This window comes from Podarcis gaigeae, assembly GCF_964106915.1.
Source record: "Podarcis gaigeae genome assembly, chromosome: 8".
Lineage (NCBI taxonomy): Eukaryota > Metazoa > Chordata > Lepidosauria > Squamata > Lacertidae > Podarcis > Podarcis gaigeae.
This window is the reverse complement of record NC_139684.1, coordinates 16,635,497-16,649,135: the sequence shown is the minus strand read 5'-3', so window position 1 is coordinate 16,649,135 and position 13,639 is coordinate 16,635,497. Positions and strand designations below refer to the sequence as shown.

At 46.6% G+C, this 13,639-nt stretch overlaps 1 protein-coding gene across 13 annotated transcripts in view; it reads left to right on the top strand.

The window, feature by feature from the left end:
* The window catches only part of KIF1B (kinesin family member 1B), a 133,135-nt gene extending 122,316 nt beyond the window's left edge, over window positions 1-10,819 (top strand). For all 13 annotated transcript variants that reach the window (XM_083750112.1, XM_083750119.1, XM_083750118.1 and 10 more), the window contains 6 exons: window positions 591-662; window positions 966-1,087; window positions 2,015-2,167; window positions 3,380-3,572; window positions 4,140-4,258; window positions 4,681-10,819. In XM_083750112.1, the coding sequence (XP_083606238.1) occupies window positions 591-662; window positions 966-1,087; window positions 2,015-2,167; window positions 3,380-3,572; window positions 4,140-4,258; window positions 4,681-4,723 (702 nt within the window). In that variant the 3' untranslated portion in view covers window positions 4,724-10,819. The remainder of the gene's footprint in view (window positions 1-590; window positions 663-965; window positions 1,088-2,014; window positions 2,168-3,379; window positions 3,573-4,139; window positions 4,259-4,680) is intronic.
* Window positions 10,820-13,639: the final 2,820 nt, after the last annotated feature.

Genomic DNA, 13,639 nt, shown 5'->3' with positions numbered 1-13,639 from the left:
GAGAGCACCCAAGGCTACCCCACAAACACCCTGTCTGAGCAGGGAATTTGAACCCAGGTCTTCTGCATCCAGATCCCCAGCAGCCTTTTGTTTCCACACATCCTGTTGCCACCCCTAACTTTTGAATACCTAAAACCAGCAAAACACACAACCTGCCCCACTTGCTACACAGCTTTGGAGGTTTATGTGGGTCTGAAACATTTTTGCTGCTGGGTTTTGCCCTCTTTGCCCTCTTGCAAAATATTTTCAAGACCACATATTTTTTTCTGGTCTACAGGAGGACAGTGGAGGCTGGTCCACTGGGGAGAATTGGGCACTAGCCCCCCCCCCAAAAAAAAACTCAGCAAGCTCCCATTTATTTACATCTGCTTAGAAGGAGGCTCTGCCTGTCATAGACTCTATGTCCACCTGTTGTAGCTTTCACTGCCTTGTGCTGTACCAATTCTGAGGGGCACCACCCACCACTGCAGGAAGACCACATTCGACAGCCTCCCAGTGGACCCAGCTGTGGGTTAGGTTGAAGGCCAGCTGCTTCCCATCTCCTCCTTTGTCCCCAGTGCTAACAGAGGTGCTTCTTTCTTCTCTTCTAGTGCCTGCAGCTTCTTACTCACACTTTCAACCGTGAATTTAACCAGGTCTACAACAGCATCAGTGATTGTAAGGTAGGTTTGCAAAACGTTAAGAGGAAAAATGCAGGACATTTAGCACTGGGGTGGAAATGCTCAAACTACTACTCAGCAGACATTGAAAGCATGATGGATCGGGAGAAAGAGCTGACCAGCAAGGTACAAAGCCCACAGCAGTGTCCAAAACGCTGAGTTTGAAAACCCCTCCTATCCGGTGTCCTCTGAGATTTCTTGGGGTTTCTGTTTGACCACCCTATGCAGTACTGTTCATTTATTCTTTTATTAAAAAATCCTGGCAGGCTCTGTAGAGCTCACCTCCAGCCTCTTGTGTTCTTCCAGCTGTCCGATATCTCTCCAATTGGGCGGGACCCGTCGGTATCAAGTTTCAGCAGCGCCACCCTCACGCCTTCCTCGACCTGCCCCTCCTTGTCTGATTCAAGATGCAACTCAGTGGATCAAAAGTGAGTTGGTTGCCACCAGTGACACATGTCCTGCCTCCACTGACAGAGGCAGGATGCCCCCGAGCTTTCTGGGAACCACAAGTTGGGAAAGTGCTATTGCCCTCAAGTTCTGCTTGAGGGTTTTCCCAGAGGCATCTGGTTGGCCACTGTGAGGACAGCATGCTGGACTAGATGGGACTTCGGACAAATCCAGTAGGGCTCTTCTTATGAGCTGATAGATGTTTGTTTCTTTCTTCTAAGCTTCTGTCCCTCAGTAGGCAATCTGTAGCCCTCTTCAGGCCTACTGAGCTTTTCCTCTGGTCTGTGAATGTATTTCACTCTTTCCCACTGGTCATTACTTTCCCTCTGCTAGTCCTGGTACATCCAGACACTGGGCAATGCTAGGGCCTCGGGGGGTCCTTGAATTGGTAGGGAAAGGGCCAGACCTCAGTGGTAGAGCATTGGTTTTGCATGCAGAAGGTCCCAGGTACATCTCCCCAATGACATCTCCTAGTAGGGTTGGGAAGAACACCTTGAGTGAAGCCCTGGAGAGTCTCTGCCAGTCAGTGCAAACAGTCCTGAGCTAGATAGACCATTGGTCAGGCTTAGTATAAGGCAGCTTCCGATGCACCTAGGTAACCGGCTACCTTTGGGCAGCTGCTCAAGAGGTGGAGCTAGCGTATCTGATCATCCCATACTACTGCTTTTATGTCACTGTTTTCTTTCTGCTTTTCATTCCCATGTAGATTAGTGTCTTGAATAGAAGCAGATGCTCCCAGTCTTTTTGTAGAAGAGACGGGAGAGGCTTGTACATATAAACCTAGTGCTTTGGCAATACAAGCCCACCAGAGCAGTGCCTGAATTAAGCTGATTTCTTTGATTCTTCTGCCTCTCCAGCTGCTTGCTTTGAATGACAACCATTTGTTTTTCTTTCTTAATTAACAAAAGGACCCCAGAAGCAAATTCTCGAGCCTCCAGCCCTGGCCCAGAGGGGGAGCCACCCTTCCAGCTGATGCCACCCATTGAAGCCTCTTACCTGGCGAGAGCAGGCAAAAATGAGTTCCTGAACCTTGTTCCAGATATTGAGGAAATCAGGCCTGGGTGAGGCATTCACACTGCAGTAGCTGCTAAAAATTAAAAACCCAACACATGTTCCAGAGCCAAGAGTAAAGCAACAGCTACCCTTTTAGCATTGGGGTGTGTATGTGCACAAATATGTGTGTATGCAATTTGTTCCAATATATTTCAATGGGCTTTGCAGTCAAGATGAGTATTAGATTGATAGAGTGATTGCCCTTCCTTTCTGCCCTAGTAGCCCAGGGTGGCAAAAAGAGACACAATTTAAAAGCAACGAAAAAAATTCTAAAACAGATTTAAACATTCTAAAACCAGTTACGATCAAAAACATCTAAAAGCAGTTAGTTTTAAAAATTCTAAAAGTAACTACAAACAAAGACATCCTTTCATCCATTGATCTCAGAGTTGCCACAAGAATTCTCTTGCTACCTGGGTAAACAGGAATGCTTTCAGATTCCTCTTGAAAGTGAATAACAATGGAGACAGCTATACCTCACTAGGGAGGGTGTTCCATAACTGGGAAACCACCACTGAAAAGGGATGTTCTCTGCCTCAGGCCTTGGAGAGCTGCTGCCATTGAGTGCTAACACTCCTGGGCTAGGTAGACTCAGCATTCTTGAGTTAGTGTCAGGCAGCTTCATTTAACATGCAGGTGGGGGAACTCAGGCCCTCCTGGTGTTGTTGGACTGCACTTCCCATCACCCCTAGCAATCTGGCTCACGCTGTCTAGGGCTGGTGGGCATTAAAATCCAATGAACACCTGCAGGGTCACAGGTTTCCCCATCCCTGATCTGACATTGCCTAAGTCCAGCCACTTTGAATGGCTTGAAAGTAAGCCTGGGTGAGAATGCATGGCTTAAATTGAGGCTGGGCCCTCCTGGATGATGGCCAAGGTTCAGAGATGTTGCTACTTGTAGCTCAGCAACACTGGGAGGGCCACGCAGGTTCCCCACCCCTGTTCAAAATAGTGATGGCTCTGCTGGCTGTTTCAGGATGGTGTTCATACCTTGACTGCCTTGGCCCAGTTGCTGCACTTCATTTTCAAATGAAGGTGCTTGGAGAATGGGTGCAGGCAGGAGAAAACGTTGCTGAACTTTGCTAAGGAGTCTAGAAGGAACCATCTGGCCCTCTTGGTCTGTGAGCAGTGGATTCACTGCATCGCCTGGGGCCTCTTGGAGCTCATCTCCAGCCAGCTCCATGTCCTTGAATGCTTTCCTCTTTGCCATTTCTTTCTAGCTCTGTGGTCTCCAAGAAAGGCTATCTGAACTTCAAGGAGCCACTCTCCCCATCATGGGCCAAGCACTTTGTGGTGGTCCGGCGCCCCTACGTCTTCATTTACAACAGTGACAAGGACCCAATTGAAAGAGGGATTCTCAACCTCTCCACGGCTCAGGTGGAGTACAGTGAAGATCAAGAGGCCATGGTGAAGGTCAGTTGAATGGAGGGTGGGGACACTGCAATCCTCCCATAGGATGTGGGTCTATAATGAAAGGGATAAGATCAGCTCCCTAGAGGGAAAGGCCTTTTCAGGCATTCGTTTACACTTGCCAGGATGGGGTTGAGAAGGGAAAGAGTTCCACTTTTCCCCCATTTATGTGTCTTCAGGAAGGGGTGAAGGAATAGAAAACCCAGGGGGAAGAGGGAATGGAATATCTCAAAAGATAGCATGGCTGGTTGGTTGGCACTCTATACTGCAACTTTTTATTGCAATCCCCACATGTGCTACAAGGATGCAGTAGCAGATGTTTCTGTACTCATTTTTCCTAAATCAAATTGGGGTGATAAGGCTATGAGGGTGCTATACCCCCTCATACACACTCTCCAACACAGATCAGAAAGGTTTTGTTTTGGCAGGGCCATTTAATCCACCCAAATCTTGGCCACTGGGAGACAAAGATGCTGCCCTTCCCTGATCCTTTTGCAAACCGGGTATCAAATAGCTGCTTTAAGGGCTTCTGAGGATTTGCTGAGCGACTGCTTGCCTTTGTGATTCTAGACACCCAACACCTTTGCCGTCTGCACGAGGCACCGCGGAGTCCTCCTCCAGGCCATCAATGACAAAGACATGAATGACTGGCTGTATGCCTTCAACCCGCTTCTTGCTGGCACGATACGGTATGGCGGGGAGCCTTCCTCAGCCTGAGGGCCACCTTCCCTTGTGGGCAACGTTCTGTAGTGGGTGGAACCAGGCAAAAATGGGTGGAGCTGTGACACTTGGGTTACATTCCAGTGACAGAAAATTCTGAGGTTTCCATCCACAGGCACAGCTCCATCCAGGCAAACAAGAGGTGTGATCAGAGTTCAAGGACACGGTCCAGCCAGGCAAAATCCCTTGACAAGGCTGCAGGGCAGGGGGCAGTGAGTGGTGTGGGCAGGAGGTGGGATGTGGTTTGCAGAGAATGCTGAGGGCCAGGTAGATCTATATGTGGCCCCCAACCCTCAGATTCCTTGTTCCCACAGTGAGAAAAGAGGGTATAAAAATGAGTGCTAGAAAGAGCTGCAGTCTTGCTTATTTGCTCCTCCTTTCTCCCACACAGGTCCAAACTTGCCCGAAGACGCTCAGGACAGCTGAAATATTGAGTCTCTGTGGGGTTCTCACCCGGTTCCCCAGCCCAAATCTCTTAACACGCCTTCTGATATAGATAAAGCGTTACCTCTCATTTCTCTGTGATTCTTGAATTTCTCTCTCTTTCCTTGTATGCAACCCTGTGGCTTTAACATTCCTCGTCTCTTTTGCTGTCTCTCCCCAGCCCCATCCTCCCTTCAGCACTTTCTCCAGCTACTCTAAACCCCACCACCATCTTTTTATCACCCCTCCCCATGCACATACCTGTGCTGAAAATATTATTAGTAGCATGTGGCCAAACTGAAGAAAGTAACAAGGGGGAGGGGGAGTGTTGGTGGTGACTTTCCAATTTATATGCACGACTTTTTTGGGCAAAAAAAGAGAAGGGACACCCCCTTTTTTGTTTCTCTGGATGCCCTTTTTCTTCATTCCAATTGACTTTGTGCTACTCTCTGTGATGTGTTTGTCTCTGTCTGGAATACTTTTGTTTTGGAAGTCTCTGCACTGCTGCTGCTTTCAAGGCGAGGTCCTCTGCACATGGGCGAATGCAGCTCTTTGTCCACCCCCTGGTCACACCTGGAGTGTGACCAAGATATTTCAAATCTCCTTTTGTGAAAGCAGACTTGCTGGCAAATTTGGACCACTTTCCCACCCTGCCTACTTTGGCTTTTAAAACTTGTTACTTTAAATTTTTAGATTTCAGGGCCGCCTCCCTGCCTCATGGCTCACGAGGCTACAGCCAGACAGGGCTGACCCAAGACATTTTGTCCATCCCCGCCCCCCAGCCATTCCACATTCAGAAGCCAATTTGAATCTTTCTTCACTGTTGGCAGGACCAGGCCATTGCATCTGCTGGCAGCAAGCTAGCTTAGAGGGCACGTAACAGGCTACAGTGGCAAGCACACACACACACACACACACACACACACACACACACACACACACAGGGCTCTGTCCCCCCAATACATCGCCACCACTTCCTGCCCCCAGTTGATTGCATCCAATGTTAGTCCTACTCAGAGTAGACTCACTGAAATTAATGGACACAGTTAATGTAAGTTGATTTCACTGGGTCTGCTCTGAATGAAACTGAACTGCTTGCAACTCTCTTGCTTTGGCTGCCTGAGGCAGCTGCCTCGCTCTGCCTATTGGTTGAGCCGGCCTTTCCAAGCCATCACTTTTTGGAGTGCACTAGGCTCTGCTTTCTTCCCCTTGGCCTGTGCATCACTCAATGCAAGCAAATGAATGAAACTGCCTTTTGGATGCCTTTGATGCCCAGGTGCAAAAACCGTGCATTGCACGGGAAGATTGAGATTGACGGTTCCCGCCCTTGTGGTCTTGCTGTGCACTGAGATGGGCCCCCATTGGTCTGAGCACATGTGTCACGGGCCCAAAGATAGCTGGCTGAGCTGCGAAAATCCAGCTTGGCCAATGCTGGTCCCTTCTGTGCCAGAGTTCTTCAGTAATGTGAGGCTGGTCCTGTTGTTAGGCAAAGCAATTTGACCTTCACAGGCAGGTGGCTTTTGGTGGGGATGGGGCAGTGGCAATTAGGTTAACACAGAGGACAGAGCTCTGGGTTTGTGCCCACGTGGGCTGCTCTGCTGCCTTCTTCCCTCAGGCACCATGAATGAAACCTACAATCCCCAGCTTCTGCACATAGGAAATATGGGGCAAGTTGTCCTTTGCTTCAGGTAGCAGAATGCTTCCGGCCACCCCCATTTTCCCATCTGTGTCTCTCCAGAAGGGTCCAAAAGGTTAAACCTCCCCCCCCCTTTCCTCTTAGTCGGAACTATGCAGGATATCTCTGATGGCTCCTTTAAGAACAGGACAAGGGCTTTGAAAATTGGGATTCAGTGTGGTTTATCCTCTTGGAAGAAGGGTTTTTTTAAACTTTGCAAAAACTTGGCTTTTGTGGGGTATTGCTTTAAAACCCACCAGCCCCCTCCCAACAAACAAACAAACAAACAAACAAACAAACAAACAAACAAACAAACAAACAAACTCTTTTAAAACCCCCAAATCATTATGCACTTTTTTTAAAAAAAAAGCCAAATCAAGATAACCTTTGCCAGCCTGGTGCTCTCCAGATGTTTTGGATGCCAACTTCTACCAGCCAGCACAAGGCTGATGGGAGTTGTCCAAAACATATGGAGGGCACCAGGTTGGCAAAGGCTGAGATGTGAGCAAAAGAGCTGTATTGGGGTCCTTGTGCTTCAGGAAGAGGATTGAAACAAAACAAGCTCCCTACACCTCTGCTTTCTGCTGCATACAAAACATAGAATCTGAACTAACAAACCTGTTTACATACTTTCCCTTTTTAATCATTTTGTGTGTCTGAGGAGGAGAGGTTTTTAATTTAGGAACAAATGCCCCTCTCTGGAACTCTTCCACTCATCCTGCAGATTGTAAACATTTTGGGCAATTTGGTAGCCAAGGTAGGTTCACTTTATGCTGGCATGAAGCAGTCAGTCTCACCTAGGTATACTGGGTTCTAGGTCTCCCTACATAAATGCTCTTGTTCTAGATGTCTCTTAGGTCTAGTTTTGTGGGAACACCAGCTGAGACTTTTAACTAGTGTTTGGGGCTGTGCCACTTGAGATCACAAGCTGGGGCCCTGCACAAATAGATGCTTGTGCTATCAAAATAGTTCCCTGAACATAGAAAACCAGAATATTCTAACCCTTTCCCCTGACATGCTAGCTTTTGGCATGCTTGGAATTATTTTACACGGAGGAGCATTCCATCTTGCAGGCCTATGTCTGAAGTCTGGAGCAGTCTAGGCAGACCTCATGCTCTGTATGTAAGAACCACAATTAAGCCCTTCTTGAGCTCCCCACTAAGATTCTAAGTTTCTCTTTCTTGTGAGGTGAACTTGTGTTGTTAGGCTGATTTTTCTTCAGTGGGGCCATCTTTGCCCTCCTCTTTCTCCTTTCCAAGCTGGCTTTTACTCCTGTGGCTCACTGTGATTAAGGAGGTGATTTAAAGAGCAATTTGAACCTTGTGGTTCAGAGGAACCAAATTTGCATGTTGGCATTTTTTTATGCAGCTTATAAAAGCCATCTAGTTGGGGGTCAGCTCAGGGAGGAAGTTTACCTACAAACCACAGTACTGAACAGAGACATGCAGGCTTTAAGCACCATAGGATTCTTTTCATCAACAGAGCAACCTCGCTGCATTATTTTTGGGGGGTGGGGGAAGAAAATGTTTTGGCTCTGCCGTGTGACATCAGGGAGTGTGCAGTGGTGCAGCGCCAGGACAGATGGGGCTCTCTGTAACATTACCCTCCTCTCTTTCTCTCTCTCATATAACGAAGTGCTTAGGTTGGAACTCCTCCTGACACTTTCTGTGGGTCTTGTGTACAACCTCTGTGCAGGGAAAAAAGGGACCATCCTTGGAGGCCCAGATCATGGCATGGGGTCTGTTTGTTCAATGTACTCTGATTGTGTAAGTCTCAGCATAGTGATTAACGTTCCTTATACAACGGACACACTCCTCACTGCCAACGCGTGTGCGCATTGATCGAGGCTGCTGGTTCAGGAGCTAAGCCGATTGTGCGATGGTTTTAATGATGGACTTAAAAGGTTTTATGTGGGGTGCTAAGTTGCCGTATCTGCTGCCTCTGACCAGTAACAAAAGTGGGGCGAACTGTGTGGAACCAGGAAACACCCCCCTGGAGGACATTTCCTGGGAATATTATGTGTACACTAAGATAACTTTTTAATGTATTTGTTTTATTGTTTAAACTTGGAACAAAACTAGCCTGCAAAGTCTTTGCTTTGGGAAGGAGGCCACTATGGGTGGACTATAAATAAGCATTAAGGGGCTCTTCTTAAGCAGGAAGAGCAAGTGGATGGTAGTGGAAACCAGGTGTGTCATAGCATACTCTTAAGCTGGGAATTGTAGTGTCTTATGTAAAGGTCATATGTCTACTAGGTCAGCTTAGGTTGGTTTATATATGTAGCTCAGGTCGGCAAGAGGGCAAACATCCATTCTAAGCCACTGCTGCATTGGCCATTACAAGAGCAGAGCTGTAATCTGCTTTGGAAACAAGGTGACACAAAATTGTTGTTTTTTCTTTTCACAGCCGGTCCCTGGTCAGGCACTGTGAGCAGTCCCTTCCCCATTATAAAATAGTTCCTCTTGGCCAGGTGTCCCCCAAGCAAACAGAAATGAAATATTTTCCCTTGCATCTTAAATTTGGTCCTAGGTTTTCTAAATTCCAGGAAAGAATGTGAACTATGGCGAAAGGAGAGGGTGAGAATCCAACCAGAGAGGTGCCAAAGCTCTGTTCACTTTCCCAGTCCTAGAGTCAGCCAGCTCTTAGGACCCGCCTACCTTCTGGAGGCTCTGCCCCATGCCATGGGCCAGCCAACCCACAGAGCATGGGGCTGCAAACACAGAGCAAGCTTTGAGATCACCTTTCACCTCCTGGTGGGATTTCCACTTTTCTCATTCAAAGAAACAATTTTTTCCTAATGAAAGCAAAAACTGACCACGCTGGGAGCTGTAATGTTGGAACTTGAAAGTCATATATATACTAGTTGAATCATAACCTTATGAACCTTTTAATATGGGTTTTCGTTTGAAGCAATGCACTTTAACCTTTCAGGCCAGTGTCCCCATTCAGGATGTTACAGAAGGGGGAGGGGGTGTCAGGCTCCAAACCTGTGGGAAGGTTTCTCCAAACACCCCTCCCACAAATCCCCCTGAGGGCATTTCAAAGCAAAGACTTTATTCGCTGCTGCTTTACTGTCTAATAATTTACAGGGAATATTTAATTTGTTTTTGTTTTTAAAGTGTATATATAAAGTAATGTGTATTTATGCATCTGTAGTTTATATTGCACACTAAAAGCAGGACGTCCTCTGGGCTGATCTGCCCCTTGGCATGTTCTGCTGTCACTTAATACTGTCTATTACTGCCTATGCATCAAGTGGTACAGTCCTCCTCTGCATTAACAGCTGGCTGGATTTTTGTCATTCTCTTGGTTTTGTTTCTTTTTAACATGCTGCTTTAAAAGAACGGGAATAAAACTAATTTTTTTTGCTGCTCTGAGGGTTTTTTTGTGAATGTATGTGAAACTGGACTACACCTCGTGCATGTGGTTATCGCATTACTCCACGATGGCTCACTTCACCTTCGCCCTCGCCCTCCTCCCCAAGTCCACAGACCCGTCAGTCCTTCTGACATCACAGGAATGTATCCAGATTTGTGCTTCCTTATACTAGAAACATCAGCCATTGGTGGAGGGTGGGGCAGAAGCAGACGTTTAATTTCTTTGGTTCAGGAGGCCATTTGCGAGTTTGAAGTGCAGCCACTGATGACCAGTCTGATAATACTTGAAAGAAGTCTTGTGGTTGTGCTGATGTTCGTTTTAAGGCCTGTACCCTTTTTTGTTGTTGTTGAGCAAGAGGGACAGCCCCTGTCTCTTAGTGAAAGGGGAGGAGTTGTTCTGCCTTCTATATGGCTGACTCGTGGCCCTCATCCAGAGAGGCTCTGAGTGATGTCTGCTAAAGCTAGAGAAGATTACATGTGCTCATCCCACCCAGAACAGTTCTTGTGTGTTGTTTTCCTTCCCCCTATTTATTGACAACCTAAATTCCATGTGCTTTCCGCATACACGTCTTTCTCATTGGGCATTTGTATGTTTAAGTGGTTCCTTCTTCCCGATGCCCACAGACAAACATGCGCCTCGTCAACACAGACCACCCCTCCACCAACCACAGTCACCTGCACAACATAGGTGGCTTTCTGGAACCGATCCCTTACCCCTTCTCTTTCATTTTTTAAATTAAAAATCAGTCTTTCCCTGGTTGAAAGGAATACATTCACAACACTGTACTTTTTTTATTAACTGACTTTGTTTTGTCTTTTTCTGTTCCTTCCCATGTTTTATTTTGTAAATATATCTGATGTTCGGAGCTTGGGTATACAAAATGTAAATATAGTTCATGTATTTGTACTAATTCTGATCCATCTTGCTGTATAGCCTTTAGGTGTGCAATGCAGATAACAATATCTAACTCCGTGTATGGTAACCTGGCACCACTGAACTGTTAGTGAACGAGGTGAAAAAAAATAAAGATTAAAAAGCCAGTGGATTAAACGAATTTCAGCTCCGTGTGTCTTTTCTTACCTCCTCTTGCAAGAGGCTATTTGGGCCCCTCCAAATTGGTGGTTTTGTTTGTTTGCAGGTGTATCTTGCAATTTATTATCCGGGGCTTGAATGCACAATGACTCTGAAAGGGCACCAGATTCCCCCTCCTCTATACCAAGAAACTAAGTCCATCCTGCTAGCCTGCCCAGCCCTACCTTAAATAGCCATGAGACATAAGCAGAGCCTGCTGGTCAGGCCAATGGCTCATCTAGTCTGCCAGCATCCTGATCTCACAGTGGCCAATTAGATGGGGTGGGGAGGGAAAGAACTTTCTATACCACAACAAAAAAATTCCTTCCAGTAGCACCTTAAAGACCAACTAAGTTAGTTCTTGGTATGAGCTTTCGTGTGCATGCACACTTCTTTTTCTATACCAGGTTGAGGTCCTTGGAGAAACCATGGAATATAAATCTAACAAATGAATTAATTTAAATAAGTAAAAATACATCTGGTATCACCAGCCAGAGATCTTCACCTAGTGCTGAACTGTTACCAGAAAGCTCACTCCCAGCAATCAGGACCAGTAGAACTGGAAAATCTCTTAACCTCTGCTGGCTTAGTACTTGGTAGAGCAGTGCACTTTTGAAACCACTAAAAACAACTGAGGGAAGGGGAAAGAGAATGTCCATACATGTTTTGATCTGCTCTTCTTTTGTAGCTATTAGTATGAGGAGGGAAACAAAGAATAGCTATGATTAGCCATCACTCATCATCTTGGGACTTGAAAGGTGCTGCAGTGAGGATGCTAGCTACACCCTTAACACAGTGCAGTTAAACCATGGAACTCGCTCCTAAAGGAGACAGTGTTGGTCTCCAAACCAAGTGACTTTGAAAGAGGATTAGACAAATTCATGGAGAGGGCTATTGATGGCTATTGCTCTCCTTCAAAGTTGCTGGAAACCACAGAAGGGGAGAATGTGCTTGTGTTCAGGTCCTGTTTGCCTACTTCCCATAACAATCAGTGAATCAAGTTAGGCTGAGAGACTATGACTGACCCAAAGTCACTGAGTAACCCTGGTCATCCAGGCCCGAAGCCAACAAACCACTACACCACATACCGGCAAATCCAGGTGACCCAATTACAGCTGATGGGGAGGTATTGCGCAACAAGCTCATTTCCCCCAAATACAGTGGTACCTCGGGTTACAGATGCTTCAGGTTACAGACTCCGCTAACCCAGAAATAGTACCTCAGGTTAAGAACTTTGCTTCAGGATGAGAATAGAAATCGCGCGGCAGCGGGAGGCCCCATTAGCTAAAGTGGTGCTTCAGGTTAAGAACAGTTTCAGGTTAAGAACGGACCTCCAGAATGAATTAAGTTCTTAACCCGAGGTACCACTGTGGTAAGGAAAGTGATGGAGAAATGTGCCAGGTAGCATGGCATAACTCTTGCTTTGATGCAATGGTCATCTAAGCCCCTTGCAAACAAATTGGAATGAATGCTCATGAAATAGCCAGTGTCGTATAATTTCACTGCAAACAGATCAGAATGAATGCTCAATAAACAGGCTGCCTGCAAGTACCCTAGGTCAAATTTCTGAAAACACCCAGCAAGTAAACTTCAAACAGGGAACTGTCTGATCTTGTCAAAGGGATTTAAGTTACATAACCTCCAGAAACAAGGAAGAGAAAGCCAGAGGGACCAGGCCACACAAGTCAGAAATTGCCATTGTGAATATGCCTCTGGCACTCTGAGCATATGTGTGTATAAAATCATGTGCCTAGAATGACATTCATGTGCTGCTGTGTTTTGTGTGTTTGGTGGTTCAGCAGCAGAACAGCTGCTGTTCAATGTAAGGCAGAGCTCTTCAACCTCCTGCTACTGCTTTTAGAAGATTCTGCGGGGCTAAAAGTGGGGTGTGTTGGGGATTCATGAAGACCCCTCTCTCCCTCTCCCCTCCCATAAAGTACTGTTTCCACGGCATGAAACTTGCTTCTGTAGGAATAGTCATAACTCCGTGGTGGGACACCTGCTTTGCATTTGTTTGACTGCAAATCCATCCAAATATTTTTGACAGGTGAACTTTTTTCAGCTTGAAGCCCATATTCCCTTTCAGCGAACTTTCTGGAGGCTTTACATTGGTGGGCACTGGGCAAGATCACAAAGGCCCCATTTGCACTGATTTTCAAAGCACTGCCATACCACTTTCAACAGTCAAGGCTTCCCCCAAAGAATCCTGGAATCTGGCTTGTTATGGGTCCTGAGAGTTGTTTGGGGACTGCTGTTCCCCTCCCAGAGCCAGTCCCCAGAGAGGTTTAACAATCAGTTCTTCCTCCTAGGATACACTGGGAATCGTCATTCTGGGAAGGAAATAAGGGTCTCCTCACAAATCCCAGCTCCCTTAACAAACCACAGTTCCCAGGATCCTTTGGGGAAAGCCACGACTGTTTAAAGTGGTATGACAGAGCTTTGAATGCATAGTGCTGATGGGGTCAGAGACAAAAGCAGGTGGAGTAAGAATGTGGCTTACCTTTGCACACATCTGGAAAGCAAGAGGCAAGATCGCAGATACGCCCCAAGTCTATTTAAATATGGTGCCATTTATGGTATTAATGGCAAGCCTTGCTCGCTGAGTGCATAAACCCTTACAGCCCGAGAGAGAGGGAAAGGGAGCCGGCGAACTACCCAATCCCTCGAATGCATGACTTTGAACCATTGCAAAAAAAGAAAATAAAAGATAATGACAACAAAAATTTCCCATCCGACCGCAAAAGAGGGATGGAAAGGCAGAAGCCTGCGCCTTTAAAGGGCGATGCTCGCCGTCCGCCTGAGC